Source organism: Lonchura striata, chromosome 1 (assembly GCF_046129695.1).
Source record: "Lonchura striata isolate bLonStr1 chromosome 1, bLonStr1.mat, whole genome shotgun sequence".
Taxonomy (NCBI): Eukaryota; Metazoa; Chordata; class Aves; order Passeriformes; family Estrildidae; genus Lonchura; species Lonchura striata.
The window spans coordinates 111,686,228-111,707,326 of record NC_134603.1 but is presented as its reverse complement, the minus strand read 5'-3'; the positions used below and the strand labels follow the sequence as shown (position 1 = coordinate 111,707,326).

General features: G+C 43.2%; 1 protein-coding gene across 4 annotated transcripts in view; it reads right to left on the bottom strand.

Annotated features, from left to right (window-relative positions):
- ZDHHC3 (zDHHC palmitoyltransferase 3) overlaps positions 1-20,913 on the bottom strand; it is a 37,700-nt gene extending 16,787 nt beyond the window's left edge. For 2 of the 4 annotated variants that reach the window (XM_021540467.3, XM_021540470.3), the window contains exons 1-3: positions 17,037-17,100; positions 5,441-5,770; positions 2,623-2,747 (exon numbers count right to left, since the gene is read on the bottom strand). In XM_021540467.3, the coding sequence (XP_021396142.1) occupies positions 2,623-2,747; positions 5,441-5,746 (431 nt within the window). In that variant the 5' untranslated portion in view covers positions 5,747-5,770; positions 17,037-17,100. Of the gene's footprint in view, positions 1-2,622; positions 2,748-5,440; positions 5,771-17,032; positions 17,101-20,818 lie in introns of those variants that run through there. The other 2 variants (XM_077786707.1, XM_021540468.3) reach the window with 2 other exon arrangements.
- Between the last annotated feature and the right edge of the window lie 186 nt (positions 20,914-21,099).

Sequence of the window (21,099 nt, the reverse complement as noted above, 5' to 3'; positions counted from 1 at the left end):
TCAAGGTGAAATTAGGTCTTAAAGTACTTCACAAAACCAGACTAATGAAATCAAAATTCAAATTCTTGCCAGCGTGCAAACTGTGGCTGGAAGGAAAAGAATTAAAACATTATTATGTTATATATTACTCTGAACATCATTCTCTTGCTTAGTCAGTAACTGCTTCAGCACACATAATAAAGGAAGTCTTTTTCTCTGCTGCTTTCTCATGGGATAGGAGACGAAAGGCAGTCAGTCTCCTGATGCCACATTGTACAAACAAGCACAGAAATCAAATATGAAAAAACACAAAACCCCAAAGCAAACAAACAATAGACCTAGAAAGGAAACAGCCATTCCAGAACAATTCTGGCAGCAATGAAACAGAAAGGGCTAAGCGCTCTGCTAATTTTATTTTTATTCTTATAACAAAAAACATCTTGACCTTAATAAAAATAATAAACTTCAACACCCAAACACTAAGGGAAACTCAAATGAAAACATAAATATGTTCTTATCAGCATGTATGAATAAATAATAGAAAATCTCTCTGTCAGAACAGCCTTTCACTCACTTTAATTGGTGGGAGAGCATAATCCCCAAGGATACATGCTATGCCTGAAAAACAAATTAGTTGCTATAGGCCTGATCCTAAATGGAAGTCTAGGCAGGCAGATCAGGAGCTCCTTCTCCTTAGGCAGACATGGGTACCCTATCACCTGTCAGTCCCATGTGTAGTGGGAAAGAAGAAAAGCCTTGTTTTGCTAGAACAAGAAGCTTAAAATTATTTGGAGCCACATGGGGTTTAAAATCAGCAGGCACAGTAAAAGAAATTTATCTTCCAGGTAATGTACTTTGTAGGACAAGTATTTCTCATTGTGATTAAAAAAAAAGGAAGGGGTAAGGTGAGGAAGATGGTGAAAGAGGAGGATGCCTCTCTGTGTGCAGGATTGCACACACTTCCCTTGGGCTTTAGGAGAGGTGAGCACCCAAGCAACACTCTAACTGCTCCTGCTTCTCCAGACAGACAACCTGGAGCAGCCAAGCCACAGATGTGAAAGAGACAGGAGAGGAGGGTGGGAGGGGAGTTTTATTCCATGCACACATACCAAAATCAGTTGGATGAAAGGCAGAACAGGAAGCTAGCCGATGGAAAAGGAAACACAGAAACCACAACTAAACACTACAGGGAGCAGGGATTGCCCATACTCAACACTTCCCCCATTCAACCACCCAACTTCCAAATGCTGGCAGGACTAGCTTACTGGATACAGGGGACTCACTAAATAGCACTTTCATCAAAAAAACACCCTTGTACCTCTGGCATACAGCTAGCAGTATCTCTTGCTGATGCATATGCTCAACCTTGGTGTCTTAAAAGTCTAATAAATCTCCTAGGCCACAAAAAAAAAAACTGTCTGACTGAAAATTCTCAATAGCATCACTGGTCAGTGGATCACCTTCCCAAATCTTAATGTCTAAGAACTTATCTTAAAGGACAGAATAAAGTACCATGGTGACAAGGCTTTGTGTTTAGCCAGAGGCCTTTTCATTTACCTATACTGTGAGTCATCATCCAAACAGCATTTTAGATGTGAAGTTTCATTCATAATTGAAAAGCTGTCACAGGGGATTTTACAGCAGCATTAATAAGTGATAGGCATGACCACATTGCTCCTGCTGAATAACTGACTCCCAGTTTTCATTAAAATTAAAAAAAACCCAAAAACAAAAAAAAAGAAAAACATTTGCAAACAGAAGCTATGAAAACAAATATGAAAAAAGCAAACAGCAGGACAAGTTTGCTCAGCTCATTACCATGTACTTCCCTCCCCACAAGACCACTGCATGAATCAGCACTAGCCCAGGTAAGAGTTCTCTCTGTATGTATTAGTTTTTGAGTAGGCAACGAAGTGACACCAGTGCAAACTTATTAACTACTTACTGGAAAGCAGGTTCACTTGCTTTAAAAGCAGAAGAGAATTTTAGGAAGTAGTTATTTTTTTGCTCACTGCCTTTAGTACTAAAAAGCTCACTACCAGTTACTCTCTTCCAGGAAGTTTATCCTACCAGAAAAAGAAAGGACATGACAGATCAGTAGGCATACTGATCTATCATACAGCACAAAACAAAGTCACAGTACTCAATGAAAATGTGGAAGTCTGAACTCTTAAAAAAATATACAGCTACCTGCACTTCAGTTTTAACTTAAATATCACTTCTAAATAGAATACAGTTAGACAAATGGGTTTGTGAATTAAAAACAAAGGAAAAGACACTGACCCTTTGGGAGACGTTTTATGGATTTCTATGCATTTTGTGATAGAATGTCTCTTTTCAAGTCATGTTTACTTGAAAATTTATAGAATGTCAGTTAGAAGTCTGGAACCAAGGCAGCATTCAAAAATTTTAAGTGTTTCTTACTTTGCACAAAGTAGCCCCAGCCTCCTATATATGAAAATTTGTCAGAAAAGGTATGAGATTTGTTCTGAGAAGCTTAAATGTGTCTGGTACTACTGGCAACAGAATTTGTATGTCAATCCCTCCACTGACCCACTCCAGCCTCAGACTGCAATAACAAGGTACACTGGTGAATAATTCTTCAGGTCTTGGTGAAACAGCCATCCTCAGAACAGACTTTACCTGCAGTGATGTGCTCTGTCAGGTTTGATGCTACAACACTTTGGGCACTTGTAAACCACCTGTCCTGGTTTTAGCTGTAAACTCTCGATGAACTCTTTTGTGGCATTACCTTTGGGTACAGCACCCTGCAGGAAAAAAAAAAACAAACCAGGAGATTAACTTCTGGACATTATGGCTGCTAAGAACAACAAGGTGACTTAAAACTATGGGAGGGGCAGAAAGAAGAAGAAATAAAAGCTTCCCTAAGATCAATAGAGTTTCAAGAAGAACAAGAAGATTCAGAAAAGAAATTTAAATGTGGTCTTAAAATATGGAACCACATACTTACACTTAATTTTGGTGGGGCTTTTGTTGTTTTTTTTAAACATCAATAAACCTCCACTTAAGAAATTAGTCTTTTGTAGTCCCATAGTAACCTTTAAATATTTAAGAATCCTCATCCCTCTTTTCACATCAACAAATTTATCATGTCAGTGTTTCATATCACACACTGAAAACTGCAGATGTTTTATGCCAGTAGAAGCAGCTTCTTTAGCAGTATTGTGTACACTAGGAGTTGCTGGTAAATAACTTATGTAGTTATAGTTATGCTTCCATTGTGTATTTGCTATTTAAACTGGGGTTTAACGTTCAAACAGTGAACACTAAGAATTGTCACATCCGAATAAGACCAGGTAAAACATTCTTAGCTGTGCAACTTCCACTTTAAAGTATATCTTTAAATAGGTAGCATATTGCTGCCATAGGAGCCCAAGTTCTTGAGTTTCCAGTCTTTATAGGGACAAAAAAAAAAAAAACCAAAAAACCAAAAACCAACAAACAAACCAAAGAAACTCCCTCTGCTTCAAGAAAAAAAGAAAAAAGTGCCATGAAACATGGTGTATGAAATCATTGCTGGTACATTGGCACAATTTACTTCTGTGAATTTAAGGCTTTTTTAATTGAAATAAAACCAGAGATGCAATATTTCAATAGATTTCTGATGGAAGAGTCTCTTTTCAATATCTACAACATCCTAACAGCAATAAACAGGAGTGATACACGAGTGAGAGAGCTACACATTAAACCAGTAGTATTGGGCTTTTTTAAGCAATCTTTGGGGAGTTTTCCCAATAGGCCTAATTTAAAAATTACCAAAACCAATTTCCACAAAATTGCTACAACTCATGTTCTCTCTCTTAAGTATGCAGCAAAGCTCAAAACTTTAGGAATGTTCTTAGCAAGGACCCATTGGAAGCAGTTCCTGAAATGCAGGACACACACTATCAATTGTGAAGAACTGAGTTGTTCATTTATTTATAATAAGAATTCTGCTTGTTTGCCTCAGCAGTGCTTTTTGTTTCATTCTCATCTTACATATGCCCCTGGCTCCCCATGTCCTGGAAGCTTCCTTAATCCCAGACTCACTGCCTGCCAGATGTTAGTGCATCCCTTCTCTGTAGCTTCCTTCATGCATTTTTATTTAACTGAATTCCTCATTACAAAAATGAAACAAAATCCCACTGGCTCTCCATCCACATACATAAATCCCACCTCACACAAGGAATTAATATATATTTTCCCAATTACTCTCAACAGAAATTGTATCTGCATATACAACCCTGCTCCAACTAGCGCATTTCAAAATACAGATTTTGTTTCACAAGAGCTGCTGCTAACTCTGCAAAATAATTCCAGCCACCTGAAGGTCCCTAAGCACAAAAACCACACAACATACAATAATTAACAACCACCCTTAGGATACAAACTATCTAACAAACCGCTGCAACCCTCTATTTCCGAGTCCAGTGATCAGAAGTTTCAGAGGCTAATGTACTGCTTATATTTCTGCCCAGCAGCAGTAGCATGCAATTCAATAGTCTTCACCACAAACTGTGAGAATACCCCAAATCAAGCCATTTCTGCAGTGCTGAGGCTTCTGGAAGAGCTGGAATCTAAGAAACACAGATTACACCGAAGTCTTAACTGCACCTAAAAAGGTTTCAAGGGGAAAATAACATTTGGAAGGGGCAGAGTTACCAGAGGCACACCACCACTCCAAACAGCAGCAACATTTGTGAGGAAGGAGACAGGAGAAGTCTAAGCTTGTCTTTCCTTCCACTGACTACTGGAGATAGGGTTTTGAACTGAGCATACTGTCCAGAGGTTATTAAGTAAAATAAACCATCACAGCCATTCAGAATTAGCATCAGGGTGCTAAACTTTATCTTGTCACAAACTGAAAGATGAGAAAGCAGCAGATATGATCTCTCAAAGCAATGTCCTAAGGATATATACAAGGGGATCTCACAAGTCTGATGCTTCCCAACTTGCCTAAGAACTGCCATCTCTTAGCATGCTCAGACCGTATTTATTTCAGCTTGTCCAATACACTCAACAAAATCAGTAGAATGAAAGATGGTAACACAGCTTTTCAAAACAACACATATTCTGCTCTGTTCTGCTGAAGCAATACTTGCCAAGGCAGACAACCAAAACCAGCTTTTCCAGCTTTCCTGTTTGTCAAGACACAACAAGCCACAAACACAAGATCTGCCACTGGGGAGAAAACAGCATCAGAGAGAAACACTCTCCTTCCCAGTGCAGGAAGATGAGCTGCTCACACACCAGGAATCTAATGCTGGGTCCTTAATTTTGCATCCGACTTGAGTGGGACAAAAAATTAGCATACCACATCAGCAGCCTCACTCAGCAGGCTGACACACAAAAGTTATTTAAATCTGCCACTCACTCAGCAACTGATTTACCCAACACCTAGCAGACAAGAAAAGCACCGCCTGTTTCTTTCCGAGACACACAGAGAGAGGTGTATACTTACTGGATCTGTCAGCATAGCACGAAAATGTGACGCCAAAGCGAGGAAAGCCAAGGTGTTGAACAGTGTGCCATTGATGACACTATAAACATAATCTCTCGATGGAACTAGCATGACAAGAAGGACTACAAAGTCGGCATAGAACACCAGCATCCAGGTAACGACAGCACATGCAATACCACAGCCATCTCGAATAAACCACATTGTTCCCAGGGAAGCGCGGCTAGGAGGTGGAACACACTTTTCCGGCTGGAGGTATTCAGGTGTCCTTTCAATATCTCTGAAGCGGTGGACTGGAGAAATCATCATAGGCTATTATGTCCATACTTGCATCTGAAAGAGAGTCAGAAAGAGTGCTCACTGCTCTACCAGACACCCAGACCTCTGTTCACATAACTGCATGGTCATCGCATGGGAAAAGTGCAGAAAGTGAAATGAAAAAGCAAAAAAGGTAAATAAATCAAACACAAAATAATGGATTGAGAAACCACACTCTTGCACTTATCGGAACACTCCTTACTCAGAAGACTCTAAGTGCTTTTAAGAAGTGCTTAATTACACACTAGGTCTACCTGTGTGCCACCTCCACCTCCCTAAGTGGAAAGGCAACAAGTATTTTAATGAAGAAAAAGTCATCAGGTAGGAGCCAACAGGTGCGGCCACAACAGGAACTGAAGCAAGAACTTGGCACCACCACTGTCACTTTGAGGGGAAGAAAAGAGTGTCCTGTCACACCTGGCAGGGTCCCTTTTTGCTGCTTTGTATTTGGGGACGGGAAGGGTCTTTCCTACACATACTGGGAAACTAAGCAAGCGGAAGAGGATTCCTTTCTCCTTACCCACTGACTCCCAGTTTTGGGGTAAAAGTGCAAAAACAAACAGCTGTGCAGTCAGATTTGCAGGAACTGATTAAGACACAACCCAGAAAAGATCTTGACAGGAATTTCTAGTCTTGGCTGGAGGACGTAATTTCCCAACAACAGCTGTCCCCCACTCTCACCTCCTCCTCTGGCCTTACATCCCCTGGAAGTTTTCTGCTTTGCCATGCCTCTCCCGCCACCTTTGCTCCATCCCTCAATGGCATTTGTTTTGCTTCCCATTTTCCAGTCAACTCCACTCTACTGTAGCAAGAGGACCAACACTGACCCTGTCCTCTCCTCCCCAGCTCTGCAGACACCATGTCTATCCAGAGAGGAAGAGCCATCTTGTAACCAGGAACAGTAAGGCTCCACATATGCACCATGCTTGTGTTTCTATGTAACTCTGACCAAATGCAGGCATTAGAGAAAACAGAGAAGGTGCTCCTAAGTCTTTGGCAAGGCATCAATCCATCTGCACTCAATCCATCCACCACTCAATGCTGGAGCACACCTGGAATGCTACGCTTTGAAAGTAGCTCTTTACACACCCAGCAAACTCTTCCAAACAACTTCTACTCAGAGTATTTGCTCAGTGCTCTAAAAGCTTCATAACACTACACACCCTCTAAAAACCCACCTTCTACAAAAATGGTTACAATAATTCCACTACCAAATGCACTGAATCACAGATCCCTGAATGGAAGGTATCAGCCTCCTGCTATTTCCAAATGTAAGGCTTATTCTCATGGCTTTGCAAAACAAATGTTCATTATGCCATTTAAATTCAGAGAAAATGTTCACCACCAATTATGCCTTCAGCCAAGAAAGTTCACCCTAAAGCTATTTTTGTCATTAATTGTTTAAAAATTGACATATTTTACATAAAACATAGTGAGAGAATTGCAGAAATCCCAAGGACTTAAAACTTTTCTCCAGGTTCTGTGGCTAAGTTCTACCAAGTACAAGAAGAAAGCTCTACTCCTCCTAACACCAATCTAAATGGAGATGCCGCTGCCCCTATCTCAACAGGGAAGGAAATGATAGTTTACTTTTCAGCTGTTATTATAAGAAGACCAAATTCATAAAAAGACAATTATTCTTTCATGGCTAAAGAATAAGGTTATTAATGAGCAGGATGATTAACTACATCCAAGCACAGAAATGATGAGCTTTGTGCGCTTGAGTGCGAGTGACACGAACAGAGGTACTGGAACTGCTGAGAAGCAAAAGCCAGAAGCACAAACTTCCTAAGTGCAGAGATGCTGATGAACCAGACAATTTACAGTATTTGTTTTCCAACACAGCTTGTACAAATAAACTAGGAGAATTAAGTATTTTCTTATCTTTCCACTTTGAACATTTAGTATGCTGCCAAACAAGCTTAAGATGGTTTATGAATCTGAAGAGAGTCACGTGGATTAATGTTAAAGCATATCAGTCTTGTATTTATACACACATCACACAAACCAGAAATATCAAGATGAAAATGTCCTTGTGAGGATGTCATTTACTTTGAGAAGAAAAAAGCCCACAACAAAAAACCCACTCCTCATTCACAAAATTCACATAACACATTGTAATTACTCTGTATTTTAACCACAGCTATAATTTAGCCTCATGATTCCTGATATTTAGAAAGACAAGCTATGTAATTTTTGTAAACAGTGATTACCCAAACAATGTGGCAGTCTAAGTTCAAATAAGTCTATACATACTAGTAGATGCATACCTTTTCTCCTGTTTTTCACAACTGCTATAAGGACAACTATGTATTCAAACATTCACACAGACTTCATAAGTATTTCTAAGACTTAGCTCTTCCACTCCCTCAAGGAAACAGGTTAACCTTCATGGCATTGTTTAATAAGCTTATTACAATTGCTATGCTTGTTTGCCAGCTCAAAATAAAACTGACATAATTAAAGACTCACACCTGACAACAGCGTTTAATTGACAAGAACATCACATTACATTAAAAAGTAAGAAAGAAAACTGTAATTTAGGTGTTCAACTTGCAATTGAAAGTTTACACTTGACACATCAGGTGCAGTAACAAGCTGGGACAGTCCTGAAAACAGACTCTCAGGACTTTTTGCCTAGACTCTGTGCCTTTTTTTCTCCCCTATGGTTTTGTATCCCAAAGCAAAGGAATCAAACAGTCACGGGAAAAGCAAACTCCTATTTAACAAAGGAATCAGTCTGACAAGTCACCTTAAGGTCAGTATTAGCAAAGACTGACTGAAAGCTGAACAAATACACAGTGATTAAGCTGTGGGTTTAGTCCTGAACAGCACACTTCAGCAGTGAAATAAAACTTAATCTCTCTCGGAAGTGCAGGAAGTTGTTTCACTCCAATAAAAGTTCTACAGCTCTCTCTGAGAAATATTATTGAGCTAAACTGGGAAAAAAAAAAGAAAAATCTATTGCTGTAACTGTCCAAAGAGAAACTGGAAGGAGCCCTGATGTCATCTCAGTTTAAAGTCTGGAGACTCATTTGTGTAATGAGTTAAGAGGACAGAGCACAGGCCCCTAAATATGGCTAGAGGACAATTTTGTAATTTAATGTATTCTGCCATTTAATGCTTACTTTAGAGGCCTCATTAGGCAACAAAATAAATCAGTACATAAACACCATACATTGTTCAAGAAATACATATGTGTTTTACTGTTCATTATCTTAAGAGTCAAGCTATAGGAGCTTAAAATCTCAGCTTCTCTCCTACATGACCCAGTTAGTGAGGTTTTTTAATTCCTTGTTCTTATATACACAAACATCTGTTTTGGTTTATGTTGTCCAGTTTGGTATCTTCAGATAAGCAATACAACAACAAAGAAAAGGTTGTAGCAGGGTGGAAGCAGTAACTTGCCCCTTACTGGTTTGCCTTTCAATCATGCTGCATATGAACTTAATTTATAATACAGATGGAATATGTCAGCTCCTCCTGCTCTGGAGCAAACAATACATAAACAATGTAGGCAAAGGGCTTAAGGACTTAATCTCAGTGTCGGGCCACAAGAAAGGCCACTAGATAAGTGTGAGATACAATGAAAACACACGCATCAATTCAGCTTAATGACATGACAGAGCAAAGACTTTTTTTTTTTATCTGGGGGCAATTGGCAATATAGGAACAATCAAAAAACATGTACTAAATGAATTAGAAATTTAAACAAAAATGAAAATCCACTTCCTGCTACAATGAACACTTAAAATATGCTCTTACACTCTATATCAACTGTCTTTTTACCTGCCATAAGCCACGTCAAAAATATCTGGTTTTTAATGGCCTGTGACAGCCAAAGAATTTGCTAAGAATGTATAAACAAATTATGTGGGCCTTCACCCAGTAAGTGCCTGAAAGCTACATGAGGTTCTTATGTAAAACTTACAGCAAGCTTAAAACCACCATCATTGTGAACCTGCTGATTTTCATGTAATTATTCATGTCAGTGAAGTCAAGCACATGGGTATGACTTGCAGAACTATAGTATTACTACGTACATTGCAACCATTTCCTCTATTACAAGTCCATTAACACTGAACTTTTTGAAGAGGTCACATTTTCATTCTGTCATATGAACTAGGCGAATTTCAAGTTCTGCCAACTACATGAAAACAATAGTGGGAGAAGAAATGAATAAAAAGAAGAGAGATCAGGGCAGATCATGGACCTTTTTTAGGTTTTCAGTTTGTTATTTACTTTGAAGAAATACTTCCAAACAGCTTTTATGACACACAGAGTACCTTGAGAGCTGACAAACAACACTAAAGTTAATTTTTTTTATCATCAAAATGAAGCAGACATACATAACTAACCATACTATATTCACATCAGCTAAGGCAGGCAATCTAGATCCACAGGACAGATGTCCTTTTAAACAAAATCAGTCAGCTCCAGACAGACAGAAACTGCAGAATTCATTTTTAAGTTTATTTCATTTTTTTCTGCACATAAAACTGCATAGATTAAAACACTGCTTATTTAATCCTCCTTTGCAAGAGACATAAGAGAAGGTGAGCTTCCTGACTAAAAGGGTTTTTATCTATGCTTCCCCTGCCACACTTCCATGCAGCCAAAACCTAACAAGCTTGTGAAAACTTGAAAAAGCAGAGATAATAAAAAAAATCAGTATTTATATGTACTTTCCCAATGGCTCCTGCAAGGCCTAAAAACTTTATCTGATCTCAGGAGTGCAACAAAACAGACCAGCTATGCTGAGAATTTCTGGCAGTCTCCTGCAGATTCATCCAGATATCCATTGGCATGGCAGTTTTCAGCCTCTGGTTTACAAAACCCTGGAGGGTCAGTGGGACACTTCTAACAGGTCTGAAAAAGGCAGCTAAAAAAAGCAAACCTATTATTAGCAGGCTCAAATTTGCTACAGAGAGCCGTACTTCCATTGGAATACTTGGAGGACTCCACACATGGTTAAAAATACCAAACAAACAACAAACAAAACAAACCCAACCCAAATTTGGGCTAAAATCCCCAACAGGTAAAAACCTTCTCTTGGGTTGCAATGGCAAAGGCAACAGGGAAGAAGCGGGCACAGAAGTTGACACTGTGCTTGCAGGACACCCCATGACTCAGATTGAATTATCACAGGGCAAAGTCAGTGCTGCCAGCCCTCCTCCAGGAGCAGGGAACAGGATTGTGCCTACCACAGATACTTTTTCACTTTTCTTCTGGAAATTCAGGCTACCTTAAGGAATATAGCTACAGCCTAAATACTACATTACCAGCTATGCATCTGCTTTTAGCAAAAGGCCCACAAATATCTCAAGAGTCTCCTGAATCCTTTGGCTCCTGATGTCGGACAGTTTGAATACTTTCAGTTCCCATACTAAAGAAAAATGGGGCAAAGAAGTCTTTAAGAAATTACAAGGCTTAAAATAAATTTGTGTTTCCTGAGGGTAAAAGCACAGGCTTGGATTATCTCCCTTGAAAAGGGGAATAGAGAGCACATAAAACCAGATGGTAACCAATTTATAACATTATTTTATACATGAAGGGAGTAAATGGCTGCACTACAATGCTTTATAGTAATTGTTTACAAAACTGTTTATAACAACAGCTATTTTAATGTTATTTTCTATATTTAATTTATTTCTTACTTCAAAGAGGTCACACATGAACAAGACCTTAGTAAAAATGGCTCACACTAAAATAATATTTTCATTATTTTTATTAGAAGCATCTTCTTAGAGGGGAAGATTTAATTGAAGTCATGCCTTCCTGAAGAACACATTTGAATAGGAGTGCAAATATACAGCAGGAACTTCCCCCTAAGGAAAGAAAGGGGAGGAGGAAATTATCTCAAATATGTCTGTCATATCTAGAAACTCCATCCTGAGGGCTTGGATCAGGCTGAGCCTCAAAAGAGATGCAGCCACATAAGGCACAAACCCCTCAGTCCTCCTCTAATATACATCAGTGTAGACAAGAAACAACTTCAACAGTGCCGGAGGAATTCCTTTAGTAGAACTGAAAGAAAAATAAGGCCATGTTTTCTGAATTACAAATACAGAGGTTTCCCTATCCTGATGCTTGTGGTATGCAGTCTCTCAGGGTGGATGGAAACAGATTCCTGGTTAATGTCTGTATCATTTCTGCTTAACTAATGCACATGTATTGTATAAATAAATTATACTGCAATAAAGGTTGACCTAAGAGTCTGAGTTATCTGGTGATTGCATCCCCACCAAAAGGCCTGTCAGCTGCTAGCCTGAGCAAAGGAGAGCAAAGACAATGTAGTTACTGTCCAAGGTACAAAAACACTGGACCACTATGGATGAGTGACAAAATTGGGGCAACATGTAGAAACAGGGCACAAATCACAAGGGCACCAAGACTGAGGTCAGACTTGGATCTGACTTGGTCTGATCACAAAGGCAGTGATCTTAGTAAGTCTTTCATCAGTGATAGAAGGTACTTTATAAAACTGTCATTAAGTAATGAACCATTACAAAATAACTGATAAGTTTTTCACTATCAGAGCTGCAAGGCCATCAGAGAAATTCTTTCACCTCAATCTCACAGTTTCCCAATAGAGCAAATACACACAAGCTACTTAACCCATGTCAAAAGAGTGATATTAATCCTGCACATACCATCCTTTTTTGCATTGCCACCTATCTAAAGTTAAGCACTGGCAGGAAAGAACAATTGTGCAGGAGAGATTGCAGCAGGAAACAGAAAACAACAGATGGGGATGTCATGCTCTCCCACAGTATTGCAGTTATCCTCAATGCACAGCCTCATGAGAGACAAAACAGAAGAACCTGTCCTGGTCTTCCAGACAGCTTTGCAATATACATGCTGACTCAGGACTTAAAACAGCAAGCCACTGGATTAGGGGAATGTAAATTCTCAATTTGTCCTTTATCAACTTTTTATTTTTAAGAAAGACAAAAAATAAAGGGGAAGGTTTATCTATAGAACTGGTATTATATTTAGTTTCAATTTTAAAAACCACACAACTTTCATGGCATAAGGAATATGTTTTGCAGAGGAGGAAAGAGCTGCAGCTTTAAAGTTTTAATCATAATAAGAAGCTGGCAGAACCCCTCTAGTCTAAAAAAAAAAAAAAATTCTAACTACTATCTTTCAAGGCAGAAAGAGTACTTTAACTACCAGACATACATTTTCACTCAAGATGGTCTATTGCAGGATTTGGCTCTCACCTGCTTTTGCTACAGCCCCCACTTCACAAGCGTGAACAAGTCACTCTCTGATTTTGTTCCCCTGCCTATAGTTTATTATTCTGCCTTGCCACTTATGGTTAGGTAAAGATGTAGGTAGAAAGGCTGTAAGGCATTTAGGCTTCAAATCTATATACTACACCTAAGCAGATCCCTAAGCCAACCACAGAAAGTATACAAGGGCATACATTAAAATAGCACATTAAAAACACAGGGACCAAAAAAATATCACCTCTATCCTGCAAAGTTAAAATCACAATTAGAAGAAACATATGCTGCTACTTAGAGAACTGGAAAAACCTGCAGCTACAAAGTTGCTGTAGGTTAAAGCTTTTGAAACAACAAAGAACATGTGAGTTGGCAAACTAAGCATTTCTTGTTTTGCTCACTTTAGCGCTGGCAAGCAAAAGGGATCCTTGCTGCCATAAAAATAATTTCTGTGCATAAACTTCAATTTTTATTTCGAAATACAAAGAGTTCAAGACAAGACCAGCTACCATATATAACAGCTTCTTTATCTATTCCATGCTGTATTGGACATATGTAATTCAAGTGGCCACTGCAAAGAACAAAGATGTATATCACATTACCTACCTTTATCATCTGCTACAGTCCTCTCTGTAATCTATGGTATGGAACTACTGCCTTCCAACTAAGCCTGTATATGTCTTTTTTTACCTTTTTTTTTTCAAGAGCATAGTATTTTACACTACCTTTACTCACTCACACTGTTTCAGCTTCAGCCCACTCGTTTTAACTTCTGTATGCTGCACTACATTTAAGATTGGTCATCCCTGTCAGTTCTGCATTATTGCAAAACTCGCAGCTGAACATGACAAATACATCATCCACCACCAGCCCAGGAGCAGGAACATCAACAAAGGCCTTGCATTTCCTCTCATTCAACATTCCTCTGTTGTCAAAGGATCTTAACAGTGAGTCTTCTGTCTCCTTTTTTTACTTGCTGTTTTACTTGCTCCTGGAATAATGTTTCCCAGCGTTTTTCTAGCTGAGCTCTGCTGCTGTACCCTTCCCTTTCATTTCTTTACCTTCCCATGCCTATCCTCTCTCTCTTTTTTCCCCTCCTCTTGCACTCCTGCCTCTTCTTCCATAACAGCACGAGTTCTGCATGGCCACCTTGTAACTTGGTGGTGCAAAGAGATATAAGGCTATAAGATTAGACAGATCTCTCACTCCAGTCTCCAGAAGCACTCCCAAGCAGCCCCCAGGCTGGGGGCACAGCCAGGAGCAGGCAACAGGAGTTAACATGCCAGCACTCTGAGCCAGCCCCTAGCTGCACCTTGCCTCTAACACCTTGCACCTCACTAGCAGGGAACTGCTGCCACATGGGGAGGTCTTTGGCACCCACACCCTACAGACAAGCTGGCTCATGTTTTTGGACTCCCTCTCAAAAGGACAATGTGTGAAGTGTTACTGGCAGACTTGCTGCACTGCAGTTCCAGGCAAGGGCTATCTTCTTTCCTTATTGCCTGTACAACCCAGGAAACACACAGCTTCAATTAGGAAAGCTTTAACTTCTCATTTTCTTGAACAAAACCCAAAGCTTCAGATCAGTTACATGCACAGGTTAAATATGATATTCCAGGTATAATCGGTCACATTTAGTTTGCTTCAACCAGCTAAGCACAGGACAGGGGAAATAAAAACTGACAAGAAGCTATTCTGTTGTGTCATATTTTGCATTATCTGCTGTCTTCTGTCAGGAAGGCAGAAGAACTATATTCCCAAATACCGCCCTAAGAAAAAGGTCATGTCTACACTGCAGAGCAAAGCATAAGCTCAGCCAACTAACATCTGCAGAGAGTGGCTGAGCTACAGCCAGTCCATTTTCAGACTGACACCACTGTGGGTGCCCATCTAGTCTCCTCTACAGAAGAGATGCCCTTTGCACAGTAAAACCAGCTCCCTGAGCAAGTCTCCCTGAAATAATGCAACACACAAGTTTAAACTGCATGGACTATGCAACACTGCTAGCTCCTGTTCTGCTAGAGGTGCACAAGAATCCACCCATTGAGAAAAGTAAATTCATTTTAGGTAAGAAAAAGAGTCTCACCAAAGCTGAGCTACTGCTGCCCAGGATACACACATACTGATGAAAATTGTCAGCTGTTCCCCTTTGCTGATGCAAAGGAAAACTGCCCACAAAAAACACATAACTACTTCGGCACAGCAAACCTTCATCTGCTGAGGAATTAAGCATTCATCTTCTTGCACCCTGCTCCCATTATTTGGATTAAATTATATTTGTGTACTTTTGTCCACAACCAAACAAGCAATTTCACACTGAAATAGACACCCTTGTCTGTAACTACATCACTTCAAATTAAAATTAAAAGGAAGCAGAAACATACATGAGAATACCCAATAGATGTTACTGCTAAAGGTCCTAGATGTCACAACAAGTATTTTGGGTTTTAGGCAGACCTGATATTTGTCCTTTCATAAACCTATAAACACACAAGAGTTTCTGGGCCACACCTTCTAAATCTCAATGAACATTCAGTCTTAGATTCAACTTACTACCAGCAGCAGGTCCCTCTGGTGTGACAAACACTATTGCATCAGTGAGGCAGCACCAAGAGCTATGCTGACAGTCATAGACTTTGAAGGAGTGGATCTTTATTGCACATGGGGCTGCATTTTTAAAAGACGTAAGAATGGCGTGGCTCCCCTTATGATGACACTTACCACTGAAATGCCTGTAATACTACACTTAAGACTTATTTGTTGCTTTCATTAAGCAAAGGAAAACATGGTCCTCACTAATGCCTTGCTATGTACACCACAAGACACCCAATGCAGTCACTCACTATAAGTCACCGGTCCCTCCCCGCTCTGTGATTCCACCGTATCAGAACAACCATCCAAATTTGAGCTCCTTTCCTACAGATCTGACATTCCACATACACCTTTGCTGTGCCAGGAGTCTGGCATACTGTCACTCTCTCTCATGCTGAAAAACACAGTTTATCTTTTCTGAAACGAGATCAAGGAAAGAGATCTGAACGACCTTTGCTGTCCATCTCACATCCCTCAATAATACACACCAAGTGGAGAGCCCATCAGGCAACAGACTGCTGCCTCCTCCTTCTCAAGGCCTGTTTTCTTGATTGTTTTCTTGAAGACTATTTCCTAATGAGCCATTGTGAACTCTTGCTTCTTCTTAAAAATTTACCTTACAGAACTACTCCAGTAACACTGAGAAGCTGCCGTTCTAAACCAGTCCGGATCACTTGCTACTTGCCACATAAAACTCGCCATCCATTTCAACTAAACCCACCACAGCACAGAGCCATGATTTCCCACGGATTATTCCCGACGCCGATGGTGCCAGATCCTGCCACACGCCCGGTGACCAGGGCCACCTCGGAAGCGACAGGGTCAGCTCCGCTCGCTGTCCAGCTGTTCGCTGGCGGGCGCGTCCCATCGCTGCAACGCATCAGCAAATTACAGGACCACTGCAATCCACTGACAGATCACAGGACCACGACGAAATCGCTGGAGGCTCCGACTTTAAATGTCCTGCCGAGGGGACTCGACGCTGCTCCGAAAGGCCGCGGAGCAGACCTAAACCACGTATTTAGCACGCAATCATTTAACGTGTTCAGCTTCCCAGTATTTAAAGCCCAGCGCTGGAAGGCGGCGAGGTGAGAGCGGGAGCCCTCCTCCCGTTTCCGGACCGATGCCCACAGGTCCTGGGGATGCCGCTGCGGGACACGACCCGCCGCCCGGCCCGGCCCGGGGCCCCGCCGAGGGATGTGGAGCCCCGCGCCGCCCTCGGGCGGCCGCGCCACCGCCGGGCTCCCGCACCGCCGAGGGGCCGCGCGGGCCGGGGACGGCGGGGACAGCGGCGGGGCCGGGGGGCTGGCGGAGCGGCGCAGGCGGCGGCGGGATGGCATCCACCGGCGGCCCGCTCCCGGTTCCAGCTCTCTGCTCCCAGTTCCCGCTCCGCCAGCGTACACACCTGCCCGCCCCCCAGCACCCCCCGCCCCGCGCTGTCAGTCGCACCCACCTACCCCAGTGGCCGCCGCCGCCGCCGCGGGTCCGGCGCGCCCCGCCGCCCCCGCGCCGGCAGCGGCGCGGCACGGCACGGCACGGCACGGCACCGCACCCCCCCTTCCGCCGCCCGCCCGCCCCTAGCGCGGAGGTGGAGCGGCCGCCGGGAGGAACCAGGAAGTGAACGGCGGCGGCGGGAGCAGCGCGTCCCCGGCCCTGCCCCTCCCCGCCCCGCCGAGCGCGCCCCGGCCAGGACGGGCACCGGCGGCTGCGGACCCTGTGCCGGCTGCGCGTTATCGGCCCAGGCGGGCGGGTGCCGGGGGAAATGCGGGCTTTGTGAGGAAAACACCACACTTTTTTGTTTTGGGTTCTGCCTCAGCGGGCACCTCTGAGCCCCAGGCGGGTTCAGGGTAGTTTTGGTTTGCAGGTATCCAAAATCTGTTAGCACTCGAGAAGTGCAGAGCAGTGAGGACGTCTGGGGAACTGCAGTATCATTCTTAGGAGGAAAGGCTGAGGGAGTTGGGCCTGTTCAGTCTCGAGATGAGACTACTGAGAGGGGACATCATTATTGTGTATAAATGTCTAAAAGGAGGGGCGTGTGGGTGTGCCAAAGAGATGGAGCTGGGCTCCTCTCAGCAGTGCCAAGCAGTAGGATGCGGGGCAGTGGGCAGAAACTGATGCACAGGAAGTTCCACCTTCACAGGAGGAAGAACTTCTTTGCTGTGTGGGTGACCACATGCTTGAAGAAGTTGTCCAGAGAGGTTGTAGAGAATGCCTCACTGGAGATACTCAAGAACTGTCGGGACACAATCCTGTGCCATGTGCACTAGGACAGCCCTGCTTGAGCAGGGAGGTTGGACTCGATGACCCACCATGGTCCATTCCAACCGTACCTGTTCTGTGACCGTGATTCTGTGACACAGCGCTCCACTGCAGCTGTCATGTTCAGAGCCAGGGCAAGGGCTGAGTTTGCTTGACACTCTCCATGTCAAGCCACCGCTTCCAGCCTTTGTGGCCTTGCCCAGGTATTAATCATGCAGTGCAAATCTTCACAATTCAGGGGGTTGCCTCAGGCTGGCTGTGTTGATTTGGCATAGCCTGTTTTTTTGGTAGTGGGAGACAGCCAGAAGTGGCTTCTATGAGAAGCTGCTTGAAGCTTCCACCACATCTGACAAAGCCAATCTCTCTGGTGGCTCTGAAGATGAACATGCTGCAGGCCCAATTAGACAGGTTGGTAATACCTCTATTTAAGAAGAAAATCAAAACAGCACACAGGCAGCTTTTTCCAGGGGTGGCAAGGTGCTGCCATTGGGGCCATCCCAGCACAGTGCCATTGCCATCTGGGCACTGCGGCCATCGCCATCTGGATGCAGCCTACAGCAAGCCTTGTCTGCTTGGCCACCCCAAGCCAACTGTGCTGCAAGCAGAAGGGCAGTGGGGGCACCTTCTCCTTCCTGGTGCCCCGCATGAGGAGAGGCACTCAATAACACCAGTGCTGCGGCAGCCACCACTGCCCATTGGTGGCTATGGGGCCACCTGGCCGGTGGTGAAAACACGGCAAGCAACTCCCCAGTGCAGAACCTAGACAAGATCAACCACTGAGCGCTGTAGGGTCCTGCAAGGATTTTTGAATTGGTGGAGCTTGTTTGCAATGGTACCTACAAGCAGCAGTTTTTCTCCTGGTCAGAGAAGAGGAGGAAGTGAGGACATGTGAGCATCCCGGTCAGTGGAAAAAGAAGGGGAGGAGGTGCTCCAAGAGCCAGAGCTGAGATTCCTCTGCAGGCCATGGTGAGGCCTATGGTAAAGTAGGCTGTCCCCCTGCAGCCATTGAGGTCCATGGGGGATGCGGAGATCTACTCACAGACCATGAGAGAAGTACACTGGAGCGGGTGGATGCTGGGGAAAACTCTGATCCAGTGGGAGACCCAAATGGAGAGAGAGGGCCCCTGCTTCCAAACTATAGCAGCCTATCCTCAGAGGACTGCACCCTGTGGACGAGTGACTCACACCACAGCAGTTTCAAAAAGACTGTTTGCCCATGGGAGGGACCCCAGGGCATAGCAGATGAAAGACTCCTTTCCCTGAAAAAACAGAAAAAAAATCTCAAGTGACAATCTGACCAAAACCCCCACACCCTGTCTCTCTGCATTGTTGGTGGGAAAGAGGGAGGGGCTGGAGAGAAAAAATGTTGGTTTAAAGGCTTATTTTACTTCTCATTATCCTCCTCTACTCTGTTAATAATAAATTTGCTTTATACCTTTAAATTTTAACCTGTTTGCTCTTAGTCCTCATCTCAACTCTTGAGCCCTTCATTAATTTTTTTTTTCCTCTCCTCTGCCCAGTTGAGAGCAAGAGAAGATCAGCAAAAGGCTTTTGTGGGTCAAACCATGGCCAGTGTCAAACCATGACATGGGCCAACACACATAATTCATTTACAATGAAATTAAAGATACTGCTTTGCCTTTAAAAAAAATCCCAACATACAAACCCCAACAAACCTAAGAAACAAGTGGCATCCTTTTTTGTATGATAAGTTTCATTACTGCCTCGTGCTGGAATTTTAATGTCCTCAGAAGTGCTCTTTAGGACAAAAGGTTGCCTTCTGCCCTCCTTGAGGAAAAACGAGCCAAATCTGTGCTCCTTCCACCTTTAAAAAACTGCTTTTTGCATGTGAACAAAATTTGTTAGCTGAGCCTCTGGACTATCCAAGAATTTGACTAACATTACGTAGACTACAAGCTGGGGTGGCAGAAGTGGGAAAAAAATTAACACATCACTCCTGCCTGGCAACTCTAACTGTTAGCTGCTGTGGGCTAAGCCATGAGAGTCAGGAACTAAGATAAGAGCCAGAATGTCATCTCCCTGTGGTCTCTCAGTGGAAATCACAGACTGCATCTGCATTAACACTATTTCAGATCAATAATTCACTCACATTTTCAGGGAATTTTTGATTTATTCCTACTTCTTGTTTGGTTCAGACTGCAATGTGAGGACACAGGTATCATACTACAAGTCAAACGAAGGGTCAGTCTGTGCTGGACAGCAGCACTGGTAGATGCTATTTTAGAGAGAACATACAAACCAGGGCCCTTTCATGTATGGCACTCCCGTGGGCCAGCAAGGAGACCTGACCCTGCTCACCTCCCCAGGCTGAGTGGAGAAGACAAGCTACCCAAGCTCCCAGCTCTGCCAGGCTCCACTGCTGGCTCTCCCCACCAAAAACAGTAAACAATCCCCATACAACCCTAGGTAAAACTTCCAAAAGCATCCATCCCTCCTGAAGTTTGCTCCCACTGCATCATGCCACCTGCTCCAGTAGGTACAGCCAGGAATGCTTTGCACATTTGATTTAACAAGGAGTTGTGGAAAGCTGGATAAACTCTGGCAGTGTGCTGAGTAATCCTTGGGAGCCATGGATCATTTTTAGCCAAGCAAGCATCAGCGTGAAGTCAAGATAGCATATTTTAAAATACTCTGAAAATTTTTACACAGGAGCTAGGCAAAAAGGCATGCAAACTTACACTAATGATTGTTATGAAACTTTCAATTAAAGCTGTCAAAAAAACCCAACCCTTAATTATTGTTTTAATATATAGCGCGAGTTTTTAATCACATTTCCCACTTTCCCAGTGATATCTGGCACAGGACCAACAGAATCTCCTAAGCATTTGGTTTCTTCCCTGCTCCCGCACCAGCCTTCCCCGCGCACCGCGCTTCGCTTGGACCTTTCTGAAGTTAAAAACTCCGCAAGGAAAAGGAGGAAACGCAGAAGACTGTGACTACGCGATCCATTTCTGCGCACCAGGGTATTTCCACAGCCTCCTGGAGGAGCTTTTGGCAGAAAGCGGGAGCTGTGGCTTTACCGCGAGGGCCAGCTTCTCGGAGAGGACGTTTCCCGGGATGCCCGGGGGGTACCGCGCTCAGAGCGCTGCACCAACTCCGCGCGAAAGCCTTCTGTGGCTTCCCGGCTGCACCCCCGCTTTGCCAGCAGGCAAGGGGAGCCGCCGCTGTGAGTGCCGGTGCCGGCTGGGCGGGCGGGACAGCCGCCCTGGCTAGCCGGCAGACGGACGGACGGACGGACGG